This window comes from Syngnathus leptorhynchus, chromosome 5 (genome assembly GCF_054491065.1).
Source record: "Syngnathus leptorhynchus isolate UIUO chromosome 5, UIUO_Slep, whole genome shotgun sequence".
In the NCBI taxonomy this organism is placed as follows: Eukaryota; Metazoa; Chordata; class Actinopteri; order Syngnathiformes; family Syngnathidae; genus Syngnathus; species Syngnathus leptorhynchus.
The window spans coordinates 1,822,501-1,835,150 of NC_141199.1; the positions used below are offsets into that span (position 1 = coordinate 1,822,501).

The window sequence follows — 12,650 nt, forward strand, 5'->3', positions numbered from 1 at the left end:
AGCTCTCTGCCCAACAGTGTTGCGGTTAATCCAAATCATGACTGTCGTTTCAATGTATCAGATAATGCAAGCAGCAATCTATCATACCCACGTAAAGTCTAGTCTATACGTTTGGAAAATGCGTGCGCTTGATACACGAGGATAGTTTTTCCATTATTGGAATACGGTGCTATAGAGATGGCAGGCTAACGAGCCAAGCTAACTGTTACCATTCCGTACATTAGGCATTTTCCGAGTTAAGGATGGATGATGAGGGGATAAACTGCGTGCATTTGTGTCGGTTCTTGCATTCGTGGCTGGAAGAGATTCCGATATTTCAGGGGACTACCCAGAGGCAGCTATTCATCATCTGTATCCCGAAACTGACGTCTCGAAAACCAGTCACAAAAGAAAGAGTCCTCGTTGGGTGACAATGGGCGCGTTCGGAAATTTGCTGATGCCCGTTGCACTACTCTGCGAGTGGGTGTGTTCGGAGAGTTCCGCTTCCCTTATTTTCCGAATGCAGCCAGCACGCCATGTACACGCACTGACACTCTTCTTTTGGTGCACTCTGAATTTCTAAACGATTTTTTTTTTTTTAGCAAAGCACCAAATTTTCGAACAGTCAGACTTGAATTCGAGCGCGCTCTGAGTGAATTGCTGAACACGTCCAAAATGATATAGCCCAGGGGTGGGCAAACCTTTTGACTTGCAGGCCGAATTGGGTTCTAAATTTTGACCGGGGGCCAAACCGGGAGCAGATGGATGTAGTGTTTGTGTGAAGTAATAGAAATGATATGTAGAGGTTATTGCAAACAAGGTTTTTACTTTAAGTAGGTAGTAAAGCATGGGTATTCAAAAAAAAACTTTTTGGAAACAAATGCAATTATTAACTGCATTAAAAAATATATTTCACCAAAAAACTACTATCTGATTCTCAGTAAATATGACACTGTTATTATGAATAATAGTTTCCATCACTTCAGTGCCTGCAGGTCAGATTTATGAAATATGTTCATCTAATGAGACAAAATCACATAAAACGGTTCTCGCGAGTTGCTGCTCAACATGGCGGTGCGTGCACACGCAGCGGCCTCTCTCCGTCCCAATCGATCGGTGTTTTGTTCATTTAAGAAGTGTTTGTCAGACAGTTTTATGTGTTTATCTGATCGTACCACGTTGTGCTACAAGTACAGCAGACAGGTTCTGCTCGACATCGGCGAAAGCGAGTTTTGCGGCGTTTTGGACTTTGATACGGGGACATTAAAGTCATTGGGACTACTCCGGCCTGAATCAACGCCGGACTCGTCTGCTACTCCTTCCCTGCACAAGCAGCGTCGGAAGCGGTGTGCGAGGAGGCAGAAGAGGGGAAAGCGCGGAGGCATCCGGGCCAGGCTAGCGGCGAACCCAACTCGCCCGGCCGTGCCTTCCTTTCTTCTGGCGAATGTCCGGTCGCTGGACAACAAAATGGATTACATTCATCTGCTGAGATCCACGAACCAGGCAGTGAGTAACTGCTGTGTGCTCGTGTTCACTGAAACTTGGCTGAATGTCAACATTCCGGACTCTGCTGTGCAACTGGAGCGGCTAGCGTACTATCGAGCGGACCGGGCAATTGAAAAAGGAGGAAAATCGCGTGAAGGAGGTATATATGTCTACATCCGCGACAAATGGTGCCGGGACTCTGTAGTGGTATGCAGACACTGCTTGCCACTGGCGGAGTTTGTGATAGTTAAGTGCCGTCCTTTTTACCTACCAAGGGAGTTTACTGCGATTCTGCTTGTCGCGGTCTACATCCCGCCTTCCAACGTTGAAAGGAGGAATCACGGCCCTTAATGAACTGTATCAGGCTGTCAGTGATCAGCAGCGGCGCACCCTGACGGTCTCATCATCTTCGCTGGTGATTTTAATCAAGCTGACCTGAAGTCTGTCTTTCCAAAGCTTCACCAGCATGTTACTTTTCCAACGCGTGGTGGCAGCTTCCTGGACTTGGTCTACACTGCACATAAAGGAGCTTTCAAGGCCACCCCCCTCCCCAACATCGGACTTTCTGACCACGTCACCATTCTGCTTACCCCCGCGTACAGACAGAGAGTGAGAACTTCCAGGCCGGTTCGCAAACGAGTTAGAGTGTGGCCAAGGGGGCCTCTGATGCTCTTCGGTACTGCTTTGGCACTACAGACTGGGAAATGTTTAAGCAGGCAGCCACTTGCGACAATCGGACAGACATTGAGGAGTATGCTGACTCTGTGACCTCTTACATTGCTAAGTGCATTGATGATGTGACCCTCACGAAGTACGTTGTGACTCGGGCTAACTGGAAGCCATGGCTGACAGGGGCTCTTCTCGGGCTGCTGAGGGCCAGAGACAAAGCCTACAGGGCTGGGGATGAGGCGGGCTTGAGATCAGCTAGGGCGAAACTGTCCCGGGGCATCAAAGATGCGAAAAAGGCGTTCTCTTCCAAGATTACTGCCCACTTCAAGGACAGCGGGGATGCTCGGGGCCTGTGGCGAGGCATTCACACCATCACGGACTACAAGCCCGCGCCGCAGAGATGTGAGGGCGACGTCCCTCTGCTCAACGAACTGAACCGCTTCTTTGCTCGCTTCGACGCACAGAACGACACTTGCCCGCTGAAGACCCCTCCCCATCTGGACGAGCAGCCCCTGTGCCTCTCTGCCGTTAGCATGAGGAGGACGCTTGCTGCTATCAACACCCGTAAGGTGGCGGGCCCGGACAACATCCCGGCACGGGCGCTGAAGGACTGCGCTGAGGAGCTGATGGATGTCTTCACAGACATCTTTAACATTTCCCTGCAGCAGGCCGTCGTCCCGTCATGCTTCAAGGCTGCCACCATCATACCTGTGCCGGCAGCATCACGCTGAGCACGGGGGCCCCTCAAGGCTGTGTGCTCAGTCCGCTGCAATTCACCCTGCTGACGCATGGCTGCACTGCGACCCACAGCAGCAACCGCGTGCTGAAATATGCCGACGACATGACTGTGGTGGGTCTGATCACCGGTGGCGACGAGACTCACTACAGATCGGAGGTCGACCTTTTGGCCGCATGGTGCAGGGACAACAACCTTCTGCTGAACGTCAACAAGACCAAGGAGATTATCATTGACTTTCGGAAGGGTCACACCCACCACCTCCCGCTGACCGTCGACGGTGCTGTGGTGGAGAGAGTGAGCAGCATCAAATTCCTGGGGGTGCACATCAGTGAGAGGACATTTCCTGGACCACCAACGCTGCATCGCTGGCGAAGAAAGCTCAGCGCCGCCTGTACTTTCCGCGGAAACTCAGGCATGCAAGCGTCCTCTCCAGTTGTATTGCTGTGTGGGGTGGTGGCTGCTCTGAGTACAACATGAAGGCCCTGCAGCGCATAGTGAACACTGCAAGTAGAATCATCGGGGCTCCACTCCCCTCCCTGAAGGAAGTTTACGCCTCCTGTCTCACCCGCAAAGCGGCCACGATTATGTGTGATGTGAGTCACTCACTCTTTGTTTTTTCTTCTGCCCTCTAGGAAGAGGTACAGATGCCTGCACTCCCGCACCACCAGACTCAGAGACAGCTTCGTACTCCAAGCTGTCCGGATCTTGAATTCCCTCCCCCCTCCAACCTCTCCTGCATGACGTCCTGTTCTTTTGCGCTTTGATCTATCTGTCTGCTATTAGCGCGCTTGCTCCATTTTGCTGCTCTTATTTGTCTATTTGTTTATTTATTGTTTATTTATTTGGGTTATTTGCTTATTACTTATTCGTTGCTCTTGTCTGTTCGTTTCACATGGGGGAGGCTTAAATGCAGAGGACAAATTTCACAACATCCAGATGTGTGTGTGACGATTAAAGGGAAATGTGCTTTCAGCAGTTAGCAAACATATTTTTCAAGGTTGTGTTAAACATATAATCATATCAATATAATATCTAGTATTGGAGTGCTTGTGTGGATTGGTGGGGGTGAGGAATGTGCAGGCACACTGCATGAACTTGTTTCTTCTTTGAGTTATGGAACAGGCCCAGGAAGGGAGATAGTGGCTGTAGTAACGCTGATTAGAAAAGGAATGTAGTGTAGTGTGAATTGATCTTCTCGACCCCCACATTGGGAGTGCAGAGTCTGCTTTCTTCCCCCAACCAGTTGTCCTCTCCACAGGTGGCCGACTCCTGCTAAGTTTAACTTCTTAGTAAACTAACACAACACATAATAATAATAATATCTAACCTTACTTAAACCTTTCAGCACATATTAAGTAAATGTAAGGTAACTGATATACAGTTCCTTAAACGAACATTGAGTAAATATGGGATAACTTTAATGTGACTTCTTCAAACTGTATATAACCAATTTTGATCATCTACAATCTATGAATCAAAGCTACAGTTAACTAAAAGGAATGAAGTCCCTTTAAACTGACAAAGAACATTTCGCCTATGCAAAGAAGCTCTGCTCATTGTCATTGAAGACTTCTTACAAAACAAACACAAAAGTAACATAAGGACAGGAAGGAAACATAAGGCTGACAAGGATCAAAATACATTCCTTGAACCAAATAGAAAGCATTTAGTTTAAAGGAGAGTCGTAAACTCATAAAAATAAGGCCTCCTGATCTGGCAGGCCAAGGCTTCCCCCGAGATTATTCCAACAGATAACACCTCGAGGTCGGAGAACAAAGAACAATACCACGTCCAGGTGGTTGGGCTTCGAGAGGAACACCCCCAACTCCTGACCACAGTGATGACACCTCGACGGGGAGGAGATGACCATCGACCAATCATCACACAATGTTTTGCATGCTTTAATATTCATATTGTGTTTCTTTAAAACTGGGCAACCCGGAAGAATGTGTCGTCTTTTGGTGGTCACAGAAACGCACGAGTTTTAGTGTGAGGGACCCGGGACCCAGGCCTGTATTAGAGCACTTTGTTAGGAATAAACATTTGGTAAATTTGGTCTGATTGATCTACTGGTCTTCTCTTTGACAGAACGAACTCGCAAAATTGTTAGGTGCGCCAGTGTGTGGATTAGGACATAGAAACTTGTGTTAAAGTTGATCGTAATTTGGAGTCAGATCAATAGCTAAAATCCGTATCCTAACAATTTCTTGGTGACCCCGACGTGATGTCAAGAGAAGGGTAATTGACAACTCGTGGTCTGTATCCAGGACACCGGACAGCGTCCGGGACGCTGTCTCTCGGTCGGCGAACCGTTTGGAATAAGTAAGGTGCACAACGTTGAGCTGGTACAACGTCTCCTCAACCCTGAGCGCTCATCACTGATAAGGTAAGCAGAATACCTGTTACTATAAGTCGAAATTCTGCAAATTGAAAGAGGAAATTTAAGAGGAGACTGTTGTTCAGATCAAATAAAGTGTGCAAGAGATACATACGGCAAATAAGTTTGGAACTTACGTGTGTGACGTGTACGGTAAAGTCAGGGACTTACGCGTATTACGAATAGGTCCGGGACCTAGCCTAGTCGTGGCGGACAAGGGTACGTTGACGAGCGTATTCAAATAGCCAGGTTTTTTTTTAGATCCTGGGAGGTGTGAGGCTCTCCCGAAAACATCCGGTGGTAACAGTTCCTTCTGTGAGAGATCAGACCGCTAAAACATCCAAAATGCCCCAAATTGATAGAAGTGTGTGTGCTGAGAGGAATGAATGGAGTGAGATTGAAAGAATGTATGTTGATGTGGAAGCGCAAATTGTGAGTGGCATTGACAGAAAGAAAGTGGCAAAGGAGCGTGTGAGACACCGAAAAGTATTTGCGAAATTGGAAGCTGACAAATTGTTTCAGGGTTTTTCAACAACTTGGGACATGGAACGTCTCTCACGGCAATTGCAGCAAAAAGAGAGTCAGGTGCTGAAAAGAAAGCTCTCCTTAGAGGATGAGCATAAAGGGGCCGGCTGGCGTAAGCGCAAGGTGCTCGAGAAGCACATTAAGGAGAGAGAGGAAGAGCGACGCTCTTTGCACAATATGGCAACAGCTTCAACAGCTTTGTTTGCCACTCAGAAGAAACTGCCCGTAGAAAGTGTTGTTAATGTGGGAAAAGCGGAGGAGGTAGAGAAAGCGGTGGAAACAGATAAGAAAGGAGTTGAATACAAGGGCATTTATCCATCTTTGCATGATGTAACACCCCCGAGTGCCCCCACACTCGGAGTGACTGCTGTTGGACCGCCGCCGTACGGCAGCCCCGGAGTGATGGCTCCAGTGGTGACGTTGGGTGGCCGACTGGTAGTGGATGTCGAGGGCGAAGGCGAAAGGGCGGATCAAAGTATTGTACAACTGATTGAACAAGCAGTAAATAGAGAGAGGCGACGGATCAGGGAGGAGGAGGCGTCCCGCGTGGACACTTCCACCCCCGCTCCGAGCTCTCAAACGTCCAACATAACGAAAGGAGTAGGTGGGCATAGACTAAGTGCCGAGAACGAGGAGCTAAAAAAGAAAGTTGATCAAGTTGATGAGCAGCGTAGACAGGAAGCTCAGATGTTGAAATGGGTAACGGAGAAAATAAGACAAGACGCGAAGAGTGAGTGGAGACAGAAAGAGCATTCACAGCAGGACAGTAGCGGTGAGGAGGAAGATGATGTTGTGATGCAACAGAGGAAAATGTTGGAGTACGCGAATCTGAATGGTAGAAAAAAGGGCGGACAGGGAGAGGGCCAGACACGGAGAGAATATAATTTGCGGAGTACTCGTGGACAGATGATACAAGCAGAGGTTCAGAAAAATGAGTTGATGTGTCCCCTAGTGGCAACAGCGGATGGTCAGCGTTACGAGCCCATGGTGCTCCGTGATGTAACTGCGATGATGGAAAAGATGCCCCCACTACACAGAGGAGGCAAGGTGTGGCTGAACAAGTTTTTGGCTCTAATGAGTGGACAGAGTTGTACACTTGGTGACATGCGACAGATGTTGGCAGGAGCATGCTCCCTAGTGCAATTGCAGGCGATTGAGGAAGCAGCAGGCACAGCGAGACTGGGGAGGGAGGTGCCCTTGCCACAAGTAGCAGCGCCCCTGTTTGAAAACATTAAAATGACTTTCCCACAACCCACCGATTTGGCCCCCACTATGTTTCCTTATGATGTGAAAATGTCACCTGCCCAACATTATGTAACATGTGTGGAGAGTTGGATTGAAACCACAGGTCGCCATCCGGCTCTCACGCACGAGGCAGAGGTGCTCTTCCGGACGGCGCTGGTGGATGGACTTCCGCCAGATGTGAAGAAGCAGTTAATGTCAGACCCTGACATTCTGGTTTGTGCCGAGGAACGGTTTAAACGTCATCTTTTGCATCACTGCAGAATGTTTACTGAGTCACAAGCTAAAGTTGATAACGAGACAGACGCATTATCCAAACAGTTGTTGAAATTACAGTTGGCAAAAATGCATGGTGAAGCTAGACAGTCTAAATCACAGAAAAAGGAAATGCAAATGTCACAGGCTCCTCAGGTGGTGGGACGCGGAAGGGGCCAGTTCCGGGGCGGATACAGAGGCCGGGGAGGGAGTGCACCTGCTTACCCGGGGAGGGCGACATACAAAAACCATTCGCCCAACGCATGCTACATCTGCGGCGAAACCGATCACTGGGCAAGAGAGTGCCCGCAGTATCGACCGCACGGAGCCGGCCGTCCAGCCGGAGGCCCGCCACATCAACCCGAGGAGCCGATACAACAAACACGAACAGCTCCCTCGAGTGGACGACCCTGGCAACAGCCACAAGCACACAGAGGTCAGTACTATCAACATGATGATCTCTGGTGTGGACAATTCGAATAGGGATGCCCGGGGAGCCAGAGAAGCAGCGGCCCGGCGGAGCCAATGCTTCATGTGACAGTGGAGGGAAAACCTGTGCAGATGCTGGTGGACACAGGCGCAACATATTCATCAATAAACACTGCCCTTCCTGTATCCTCACTGTCAAAGAAAACAACAACTTTGGTCGGCTTCTCGGGAAAACCACAAACTCTGCCTTTTACCAAACCACTTGAGACTGTGATCACCCGGACGGGGTGTAGACTCTGGCACAAATACATCCATTCCACGGACACCCCAATCAATTTGATGGGGAGGGACTTGTTGTCAGCCGTTGAAGCCAGAATTCTGTGTGGGCCAGAGGGAGTGATTATTCAATTTCCAGATGGCATCAGCATCCAGTGCTCACAACAAATACAACAACATGGTCAGTGGCTGATGGCGCCCCTACCAACAGAAGCAGAAACGGCAACCATCTACTGGGCCAGGCTGGAGCCAGAGACCCCTGCTGGTGGTGGTGTGTTCTCGACCTACCAACTGTGGAAACCCTGGATCTGCTCACTGACGCCATACCACCCACCTGTTGATCCTTTGCATTGCACTCTATATTATGACCGAAAAAGTGATGATGTATATCGGGATTTGTTTGAAGAAATTGAAGGGCACATGTGGGATTTAATTTCATCATGCATTTTGATTGGTAAAGAGGGAGTTGCAGCGGTAACTGAGCTGACACATGAACAAATGCAGTGGTTCAAAATGACAGAAAAAGGGGTGCCACACATTTCCCTAGCTCTTGCCCCAGGACACGAGGCTAGACAATTGGGTTCAATGGTCAAGCAGTTGTTGCAACAGACTGATTGGCGGGAAACTTACATTCCTAATTTGTACTGGTCTAAATCTCAGAATGCATACCAAATTAAACAACCCATGTCAGATACAGGATTGCTGGAGATGACGATAGTGTCCCGCACACACGGTAGGGAATTAACTGACCATGAGGACGCTGAAGTAATGCTGGCGGCCTTGCCCGACACACTTTGGTCCCAAGGTCCATTTGATGTCGGATTTTGTCACTCAGTGGCCCCTATTGATCTCCAAATGGATGAGACGCGGCTTATCAAACGGCCTCAATATCGTTGGCCGGAAGAAGCGGACCAAGGCATGGAAGACACTCTGTGTGGCCTCTGGGACGCAGGGGTGTTGGAAGTGTCGTGTTCCGAATGGAACACACCGCTGAGGCCGGTGCGGAAGGCAGATGGGAAAACATGGCGCATGGCACATGATCTGAGAGCAGTAAATGATGTCACTATCACTCCTGTTCTTCCTGTGCCGGACCCGCACCGGATCCTAGCGTCATTGAATCCTGCCTACCAGTGGTTCACAGTGATTGATTTGGCCAATGCTTTCTTTTGTCTTCCGCTTTCCCCCTCAGTGCGGCACGTGTTCGCATTCACCTACAACGGGATAAAATTGCAATACACTCGCATGCCGCAGGGATTCAAAAATTCGCCAGGTTTGTTCAATCAGGTGCTCAAGGGACTCCTCGAACCATGCCAAATGCCGGATGGAACTTTGTTGTTGCAGTATGTTGATGATTTGTTGATTGCAGCAAAGGATGAGAAGGTGTGTCTTGCAGGAACAAAGAAAGTGTTGTTGTGGTTAGGAGAGAAAGGATTCAAGGTGTCGAGAAAGAAACTGCAATGCTGTCGCCAACAGGTCACTTTTCTGGGTCGGGTGCTGACCCCTAGTGGCCTCGCCATGTCGCCTGAGCATAGAAACTCCATCCTCCGCCATCCAAGGCCCGCCACTGTGCAGGAGATGCTATCATTCCTGGGGTTGTGCGGCTATAGCAGACACTACATACCCTGCTTTGCCGACAAAACCGGTGTCCTCCGAACCCTGATCCGTGAACAGGGAGCCAGGAATCTCAAGGCTTGCCTGGTCTGGACACCGGAGGCTGCTGAGGTCTTTGTATCACTGGTGCAGGAGCTGGCCTCTGCTGCAGCCTTGGCCACTCCTGATTACACTCTGCCCTTCCATTTAGATGTCTCCATTTCAGGAAAAGTTGTGAATGGAGCTCTGTACCAGAAAATGCAGCATGGACGTGCAGTGCTGATGTATTGCAGCGTCCCCTTGGACAACATTGAGCAACGACAACCCGACTGTTCCAGATATGCTGCTGGCCTGGCAAAGATCTTACTCAAGACAGCTCACACAGTAATGGGCCATCCCATTTATGTGTTGACTGATCATGCAGTATCCTCATTTGTCGCGTCAGCAGCATTCACGTTGACTCCGCTGCGTCAAACACGGTTGTTGAAAATATTGACTGCTCCAAATGTCCACTATATCCATTCCGGAGTGAACATGGCTGATCAATTGTTGGTGGGTCCACATGAGTGTGCGTTAAAGGTCCAGACAGTGGCGAAAGTCCGACCTGACCTCTATTCCACTCCGCTCGGGCACGGTCGGGTGGTGTTCACAGATGGCTGCTGTTGGAGAGACAAAGAAGGCTCCCTCCATGCGGCCGCGGCGGCGGTCGAGTGGAGGGATGGTTCCTTCCAGCCCCTTAAAGTGATGAAGCTCACCACCCGCCCATCGGCCCAGGCGGCGGAAGTTTTTGCATTGGTATTAGCCCTAGAGCAGTGTAAGGGGGAGGCTGTGACCATCTACTCTGACTCCGCCTATGCGGTGTCGGCGGCCTTAATCGATCTGGTAGGGTGGCTACAGAATGGGTTCACAACGGCCAGAGGCTCAGAGATTGCACACAAGGACTTGATGATGCAGCTGTTCGAGACGTTGAAATACCCGAGCGAGGTAGCCGTTGTCAAAGTGCCTGGACACTCTAAAGCTGACACCTTAGTGGCCAGGGGAAACCAAGCAGCTGATGAATTGGCCAAACAGACGGCCGGGTATGGCGGGGCAGCGGACATGATGGTGTCCCGCGGTCCAGTAATCCTGGACGGGGAACACCCCGACTCCTGTTTGCCTCTGTCGCTCTCACATGCCGATCTGTGTGCCGCCCAGGATGCCACGTCCCCGGAACAAAAATCAGTCTGGCTGGCAGCAAAGGCTGTCAAACGATCGGATGGCTTGTGGGTAGGACCCAAAGGCCAGCCCGCTCTTCCGGAAGGAAAGCTAATGGCAGAGGTCCTATCACAGGCACACACACCGTCCCATGTGGGTCCCCATGCCATGATGGTCCATCTTCGAAGTTGGTGGCATCCCAGACTTTCGGACGTGGTCTGGAGATTCGTTGCGGATTGCGAGTCCTGCCAGAAATTTAATGCACGTCCTACGTTGAAGCCTAAGCCCGGCCTGTTTCAGCCGGCCCCGTGGCCGGGGGCCGAGGTGATCATTGATTTCACCGACATGAATACAAGAGTGAATGGTAAACGCTTTTTGCTTGTGTTGGTTGACGCTTACTCAGGCTGGCCCGAGGCGTATCCGTGCTCGAAGGAAGATTCTACTGCTGTGATCAAGGCTTTGATCACCCATTACATCCCCACGCATGGTTTTCCAGCCCTGATCCGCTCTGACAATGAGCCAGGGCAAAGTTGAACGAATGAACCGGACGTTGAAGGAAAAACTGGCCAAAATTATGGCTCAAACAAAAATGAATTGGCTCCAAGCTCTTCCGCTTGCCTTGTTGTCTGTGCGCCAATCCGTTAACAGGCACACTGGATTTGCACCGTTTGAATTGATGACAGGTCGTCTAATGCCGGGACCAGCGACAACGCTCGTCCCGCCGGAGGATGTTACGGTACCAAATTTGTCTCATGCAGCATATTGGTCCTATTTGTCTGCTTTGGTGTCCAGTGTTTCTGCACAGATTGGAGAAAAAACCGCTGCAGCTGTGGCGGAGGGAGACGTGTCGGTGGATAATCAGCTCACACCATACGTGTACGTCCGAGTCGTCTCCAGAAAGTGGACGGAGCCCAGGTGGAAGGGCCCCTTTCGTGTCTTGGCCAGGACGTCTCACGCGGCCCAGCTCGACTTCAAAGGACGCCGGTGGTATCACTACACACACCTACGTCCGGCCCCAGAGTTTGTTCCGTCAGGATGAAGGTATTCTTGTTTGGCCGTGTCCCGGACCCGGCCAAAAGGGGGGTGACAGAAGGAGAAGGAGCAGCAATACGGAAAAGTAAAGGAGAGGGCTCGAAAGGATTTTTGGATTTTTCAGAATTAATTTTAGTAGTGCTATTTTTAGTAAGTTGTCTTTTTGTGTGGACATTGATGACAATTGATGAGACTATCCAGCAGAAAACGTCCCAGATTCAAATTTTACCCACTTATAAACAATACCGATGCAAAGGAGAAGTAGTTTTTGTGAACACAACAGAAGAGCTCTCACGAGAAGAACAGGAAGGTTTGAGACAGAGATGTGACAGCGGGAATTGGCAAATGCATGTCACATTGTCTAATTGGACAGAGACAAACCAAACGTTACAGGACAAATTGGAAAAGTACCAGAGAAGGGTGTGGAGGAAGCAAATTGAACAGGTAAGGGAAATATTGGATTTAGCCCCACCAGGCAGAGAAGGGACATGTATTCACCAATGTAAAGGGGATGGACGGTTTGTAGTTGCTTCATGTCATGGAAAAGGTAAATTAACATACGGAGAAATGTGGTTGTTTTATTCTCAATGCTTAGGGGGTGAGTTTAGTTTGTCTTTGGTTGAGAGGGCATTGGGTAGTCACGGCATACAATTATTCACTCAGATGACGCAGATGGCGAGGAACGTAAGTCAAGGTAGGTTAAACGCTAAATTGAAAAACCTAGCCCCAATCATGGAACCGTTGTGGTACTGTAATGGAACGAGGTGCCACAAAACAAACAGTAACGTGTCTGAGTACCATTTAAAATCCCGGTCCAAAAGGCGAGTGGTGGCTGGGGTAACTCAGACACACCGGGGA

At 49.6% G+C, this 12,650-nt stretch overlaps 2 protein-coding genes across 11 annotated transcripts in view; one reads left to right on the forward strand and one right to left on the reverse strand.

Annotated features, from left to right (window-relative positions):
• Nucleotides 1-662, reverse strand: part of LOC147056220 (palmitoyltransferase ZDHHC5-A-like) — a 169,558-nt gene extending 168,896 nt beyond the window's left edge. For 7 of the 10 annotated variants that reach the window (XM_085911350.1, XM_085911353.1, XM_085911352.1 and 4 more), the window contains exon 1: nt 1-662. This exon is cut by the window's left edge and continues 19 nt beyond it. The gene's annotated coding sequence lies outside the window, so the exon portion shown is untranslated. The other 3 variants (XM_085911355.1, XM_085911349.1, XM_085911348.1) reach the window with 1 other exon arrangement.
• Nucleotides 1-11,546, forward strand: part of LOC147056219 (uncharacterized) — a 239,053-nt gene extending 227,507 nt beyond the window's left edge. The window contains exon 2 of the mRNA XM_085912937.1: nt 5,898-11,546. Within this exon, the coding sequence (XP_085769063.1) occupies nt 7,797-11,294 (3,498 nt within the window). The 5' untranslated portion in view covers nt 5,898-7,796 and the 3' untranslated portion in view covers nt 11,295-11,546. The remainder of the gene's footprint in view (nt 1-5,897) is intronic.
• Nucleotides 11,547-12,650: the final 1,104 nt, after the last annotated feature.